The 6427-nt window shown below is 55.7% G+C and overlaps 1 protein-coding gene across 1 annotated transcript; it reads left to right on the plus strand.

The window, feature by feature from the left end:
- The first annotated feature begins 230 nt into the window (after window positions 1-230).
- IRF2BP2 (interferon regulatory factor 2 binding protein 2) lies at window positions 231-4605 on the plus strand. Its single transcript, XM_052806296.1, has 2 exons — window positions 231-1399; window positions 1649-4605. The coding sequence occupies exons 1-2, from the start codon at window positions 349-351 to the stop codon at window positions 2362-2364; spliced, it is 1767 nt and encodes a 588-aa protein (XP_052662256.1). The 5' UTR covers window positions 231-348; the 3' UTR covers window positions 2365-4605.
- The last annotated feature ends 1822 nt before the right edge of the window (window positions 4606-6427 follow it).

Consider the following 6427-nt stretch of genomic DNA (forward strand, 5'->3'; position numbering starts at 1 on the left):
CGCGCCGCCCCGTAGTAGCCAGCGAGCGGGGGAGCCGTGCGGGCGGCAGCGGCCGCAGCCCTGCGCCAGCCGCGCCGCGGAGATGCGCGTCCCCGCCGCCCTGTGAGCGCCGCCGGCGGAGACGGCGAGGGGAGCGGCGTCCCCCGCAGCGGCTCTGCCTGCCGGGGCGCCCGCCGCGCCCCGCTCCAGCGCACGGAAGAGGAAGGCGAGGGGGAGGGGGCCGGGCGGACGGTCCCGCTGCGGCCGCGGCGCCCGAGCCTCCCCGTCGGGACTCCGGTGGCGAGGGGCGGAGGAGGCGGCGGCCGGAGCCGGAGCGGGGGGCGCTCGCCGCTGCCCCGGGGCCGGGACATGTCGTCGGCGGCGGTGGCGGCTGCTTCCCGCAGGCAGTCGTGCTACCTGTGCGACCTGCCCCGCATGCCCTGGGCCATGATCTGGGACTTCACCGAGCCCGTCTGCCGGGGCTGCGTCAACTACGAGGGCGCCGACCGCGTGGAGTTCGTCATCGACACGGCGCGGCAGCTGAAGCGGGCGCACGGCTGCTTCCCCGAGGGCCGGGCCCCGCCGCCGCCCCACGCCAAGCAGCCGCCGCTCTCCGCCAAGGAGCTCCTGGCGCAGCAGCAGCAGCAGCTCGGCCACCCCGCGGCGGCGGAGGCGGCGGCGCGGCCCCCGCCGCAGCCCCTGGAGCGCTACTCGCTGGCGGCCGAGCGGCCGCCGCCCCGCCTGGGCGCCGAGTACGGCGGCGGCCGGCAGGTCAACGGCATCCTGGTGCCCAACGGCTTCCCCAAGCCCGAGGAGCCGCCCGAGCTCAACCGGCAGAGCCCCAACCCGCGGCGGACGCACGCCGTGCCCCCCACCCTAGTGCCGCTGGTGAACGGCGCCGGGCTCCCCGCCGCCATCGGCGGCCTGGGCAGCCGCGCCGCCGCCGCCGCCGCCGCCGCCGCCTCGCTGGCCGCCATCTCCGCCGCGCCCGCCCCGATGGCCGTGCCCGTCCCCCAGCAGCCGGCGGCGGCGGCGCAGGCGGCGGGGCAGGCGGCGGGGCAGCCCGGCGAGCTGGGGCACAAGCGCCCCGGCTCCGTCTCCTCCTCCTCCTCCTCCTCCTCCTCGGGCGGCGGCGGCGGCGCGGCGGGGGAGCACGACGGCGGCGCCAAGGAGAAGCGGGGCTCGGCCGAGAGCCTGCCGGCGGCGGCGGCGGCGGAGCTGGCCGCCGAGGGCAAGGGCCGGGCGGGCGGCGAGCAGGAGTGGCTGGCCAAGCCCAAGACGGTGCGGGACACGTTGCTGGCCCTGCACCAGCACGGCGGCCACGCCGTGCCCCCCTTCGACAGCAAGTTCAAGAAGGAGCCGGGCATGGCGGGCGGCAGGCTGCTGGGCTACGAGACCAACGGCGCCGTGGCCAAGCCAGGTGAGGCGGCGGGGGCCGGCGGGGTGGCTGGGGGTGCTCGCCCGGCGTGCGGGGCGGGGGATCCCGGGCGGCTTCGGACGGCCGGGGTGGTCGGGTGGCCGGGGGGGGGGGGGGGGGGGGGATGGCCGCGGCCACCCGTTTCTGCGGTTGCACGGCGGTGACCCCCGTGCTCGGCGGCGCGTTGCGACTGCGCTGCCTTCTCACCCTCCTCCCTCCTCCTCCTCCTCCTCCTCCCCTCTGCCTCTGCAGGGGCCCGGGCCGCCCGGAAGAGGAAGCCTTCCCCCGAGCCGGAGGGCGAGGCGGGCCCCCCGAAGATCAACGGGGAGGTGCAGCCCTGGCTGCCCACCTCGTCGGAAGGGATGAAGCTGCCGCTGACGGCCACCCCCTTCATGTCGCCCCCGCCGCCCACCGCCTCGCCCCACTCCAACCGGACCACGCCGCCCGAGGCGGCCCAGAACGGCCAGTCGCCCATGGCCGCCCTCATTTTGGTGGCGGACAATGCCGGGGGCAACCACGCCTCCAAAGACGCCAACCAGGTCCACTCCACCACGCGGAGGAACAGCAGCAGCCCCCCCTCGCCCTCCGCCATGAACCAAAGAAGGCTGGGCCCCGGCAGGGAGGTGCCGGGCCAGGGGGCCAACGCGGCGGGCGGGCTGGAGCCCGTCCACCCCGCCAGCCTGCCGGACTCGTCCCTCGCCGCCAGCGTCCCGTTGTGTTGTACCCTCTGCCACGAGCGCCTGGAAGACACCCACTTCGTGCAGTGTCCCTCCGTCCCCTCCCACAAGTTCTGCTTCCCCTGCTCCCGGCAGAGCATCAAGCAGCAGGGAGCCAGCGGGGAGGTGTATTGTCCCAGCGGGGAGAAGTGTCCCCTGGTCGGCTCCAACGTCCCCTGGGCCTTCATGCAGGGGGAGATCGCCACCATCCTGGCCGGAGATGTGAAAGTGAAAAAGGAGAGGGACTCGTGACTGGCCCGCTCTCGCCGCCCGACGTCACCTTGAACTCGAACTGCTCGAATTCTGTACATATCTATAAATATATATATATAAATATATATATATCTCCAAGACAAGGGAAATGTAGACTTCATAAACATGGCTGTATAATTTTGATTTTTTTGAATACATTGTGTTTCTATATTTTTTGAAGACAAAAGGTATGTACTTATTATAAAGGCATTTCTTCTAATTCTCCTTTTTTTTCTTTTTTTTTCTTTTGGTTTTTTTTCGTTTTGTTTTTTGTTTCTTTTTTTCCCTTTTGTTATAGCAACTATTTGTTGTGCTTCCCTGGTGACAGTTACTGTTCAATGTAGGCTGTGACTTGCGCTGCTTTTTTTAGAGAGCACTTGGCAAAACAGAAATGCTTCTAGCTGTATTTGTATGCACTTGTTTCTTTTTTTTTTCTTTTTTCTTTTTTTTTTTTTAAATGCCAAATACACTTTCTGACATTGTAAAGATTGCCTTACTGTCTGTGATTCCTTATTCCTGGTCCCTGTCCTGTAGAGCTGGTCGCATGCAGGCTTGGTCTGAGGCGGTTGGGGAGAAGAGTGGCTAGCCAAGGCGGGGATGCCCTTTGCTATCCCGCCGGCCAGGCGAGCTTAGGGAGCAGGAGGGCTTTCTCCCAGAAATGCGTGGCTCGGGTTGCGATGGCAGATCCGCCAGATCCAGTCCCAAATTCCTCCATGTTTCTCAAGGGAAGTTGCCTCCGGAGTAGGATGTGGAGAGGTGTCCGAGAGGCGCTGTTGAGTTAGGGATTTCTGGGTTGGTTTGGTTTTGGTTTGGTGTGTTTTGGTTGTTGTTTTTTTGGCTTTTTTTTCTTTCTTAAGGCAAAGTTGACCGCAGTTCACGTGATCAGTTGTAAGATTACAAAACTGCATTTATTCACCAATTACATACCATAACGTGGAATTTTGATAACGAACTTAATTATACAATTGGCAAAGGCGCCAATGTAGCACTGCCATCTTTGAAGGTCTTCGGCGTCACTTCTGGGGCTTTTGTGTCTTTGGACAAAGCTGGGGAGGTGGGGGAGAGACTGGTTTTTGGTTTTTTGTTTTTTGTTTGTTTTTTTTTTTAATTTTACTTTAATTTTCAGATAGTGCAGGTGGACTTTGAGTTTGCTTATCAGTCACCTCTAGTGCTGTTGCTGTTTGTTACTATCGCTGACCCGGTATTTCCAAGTAGTGGCAGGTACGGTGTGGTACAGTGACAGCAGTGACTGAGGCTCTGCCAGATTGCCTGCGGGCATATCAGTGACAGCCCAAATGTGGGTGGAGGAAACCTGTAATTTCCTTATTACGTGTGCTTGAAACAAACCTACTGCTATTCTTTGAAAATGAAAATATAAACTGGTTGAAATGAAAGCAATTAGGGCTGCACATAATGGCCCTGGCCCTGCCTTTTAAGCTACTTTGGAGAACTCTTTTGTAAAGCCACTTCTTTTGATCACGCTTCTGCATCACCAAGCAGACTTCTAAAATCAATAAATCATTGGTTACTAGAAATAGTTCGAGTCTTATAGTGATGTTTTTGTGCTGTTTATAGTTCGTTGGCAACGCTGCAGCTGTACGAGCCCTTCTGTTGAGGTGTTTATAACTCAGTTATAAGTGGTTGTTTCTGAGCAAAAGGGTGGTGAGGTCGTCCCTTCCCGGGGACGGGCTAATAAACACTTTCAGTATCGGAAGAGGAGGAGGAAAAATCTGTTCAGCCGACTATAATTTGAAGAATTTTGGGTGCTTTTTAGTCAACTGTTCTTATTGTGATGATGTTCAGACTGCAATTTAATGCAGAGTAGATCTTTTTTGGAAGACTACTTTCCTTTTTTCTTTTTAAAAAAAAAAAAAAGAAATGGTCATGATTAGTATTTGAAGATCAGAACTGCACATGCACAGTAATTTTTTATTAAGTGTTTAATGAGCACACCCACTACATTGTGTTCCATATTACAGGTCAATGTAATATTAGATAAGACTTGCATGATAAACAAATTCATTGAGTCAATATTACGCTTTAAAACTTATACCTATAGTCAAGATTGGTGTCTTATGTAAACACATTTAGCCAATTTGAAGAAAACGCACATTATATATATATACCTATATATATACCTATATATAAAAAAACCAACTGTAAAGGATTCTTTGGAACCACTATGATCTGTGTAAATGTGTATTTAGGCACTTTATTAAAAAAAAATGGATTTTGAGCTGATAGATGGTAACAAGTTCTTCAAAGTTGCTTGGCATAATACCTCGCATGGGATGAAGCTCATGTTTTCGATTAAGGTGGTATCCCTACTCTTAAAAAAGAAGCAAAACCGAAACCCCAAAGCCTCCCTAAAAAGGCTCCCCCTTTTGCTTTACAAGGTGGCCCAGCTCTCAGCCTGCCGAGGGCAAGACCTGCTCCTGACAAAGCATCCCCTTGTTTTGGGGCTGAGGGACGTTGGTGGGACTGGGCAGAGAGGGCCGTGAGGAAGCGCACCCTCCTCCTCCTCCTCCTCCTCCCCACCGGCCGCCCCGCTCCCGCTCCCGCAGCTCTGGGACTCCTGGAGAGGATGGAAACTCCCCGCCAGTGATGCCAGGCAGTGGCCTGGGAACAATGTAGGTGGAAAAGAAATGGCTCGTGGAGGCTACGCTCGCTCAGCTGATGCTCAGTCCCCAGACCCTGGCCAAGTCTAACCTGCACCATAGAACTTAAGAATGGCAAAAGGAAACAAAACAAACAAAGAAAACCAAAAAAAAGGGAAAAAAATTAAAATCTGAGGGTGTTCATACATAGCTCATTTTTCCTACATTCAGTGTTGCTTTTTTCCTTTTGGTTGCTTTACTGAGTTACAATAACGCTCTGGTGGATTCTCCCTTTATACCAGTTTACTACTTGCTGGGCTGCAAGCTTTTTTCTTTTTTTTTTTTTTTTTATTATTTTGAAGTGCTTTAGCTGAAACAGTGCTACTGTTAATATTCCTTTTTAAACTTTTTAAAAGGTGATACTGTAACTTGTGTAGTATTAAAAGTGTTTTAATGAAGAATGTGTGATTTTTTAAATTTTTTTTTCAAACCCACTTCCATCACTTTTTTTTCAAAGATATTTTTTTCCTGGCTGATCACCTGCATGGTGCTTTTGTTGATAGCTGCTGAACTAACCTGTTGACATTTTTACTTTTTTTTTTTCTTCACTTCTGGAACTAAGTATAAGGAAACTAGGAGCTTTAAATACTTCTCGCATTTTTTTTGTATAGAAAAAAAGGAAAACTCGAAAAAGCTATAGTTGCCCAAGTGCAGTATTTTTCAAATTTTTTTTAATACTGTTTCTGACACGTATTTGTAATCGGGCAGCAGTGTGGGGCAAGAGGGGGTGCGTGGAGCTGGCGGGTGCTGCCCTGCGCCCGGGTCCCGGGGGTGGGAAAGGTGCTGCACAAGGGAGGCTTTGACCGCCTTTGCGGTGGCCTCAGAAAACCTGGTATGTTTGGGAGCTCTCTTTTTAGATGTGCTGTAAACCAGGCCATGGCAACCGTGTGTTTTTATGAACTAGCACTTCGGCAAATGGTATAAATACATTTGAGAGTGCTCTCTAGTGGTTTGTTATGTCAACAGAGCCCCTGGATCCTTTCCTTCTGCGCCCGGGCCAAGCCCTGCTCGTCCATCCCGCCGGTGGGGCAGCCGCTGTCGGCGGGACTCGACGGGATGGGACGCTGCTCCGGGGACTCCCAGCCACCCGCTCGCCCTCCCGGGGCGACGGCTCGCTGGCACCTGCCCAGCCGGTTGCACCCGCTCCTCGTCTCCAATTTGCTCCCCAAAGCGGCGTGGGTCGCCCCGTGGGGAGCGCAGGGTGTTACGGCCCAGGTGCAGTCCCCGCACGAACACAGCCTCTCCTCAGGCAGGAGGAGAAAACGTTGGACTGCGGGGAAATCAATGGCACCGGGAGTAGCTGAGCTCGTCGTAAATTGTGATGTTTGTAGCCCTGGCTCCTACCGCTTCAGCGCGTGTTTCACCACAACAGGGCTACAGACGGGACACTTCCAATAATTAGGCTT

This window comes from Harpia harpyja, chromosome 13 (assembly GCF_026419915.1).
Source record: "Harpia harpyja isolate bHarHar1 chromosome 13, bHarHar1 primary haplotype, whole genome shotgun sequence".
Taxonomy (NCBI): domain Eukaryota; kingdom Metazoa; phylum Chordata; class Aves; order Accipitriformes; family Accipitridae; genus Harpia; species Harpia harpyja.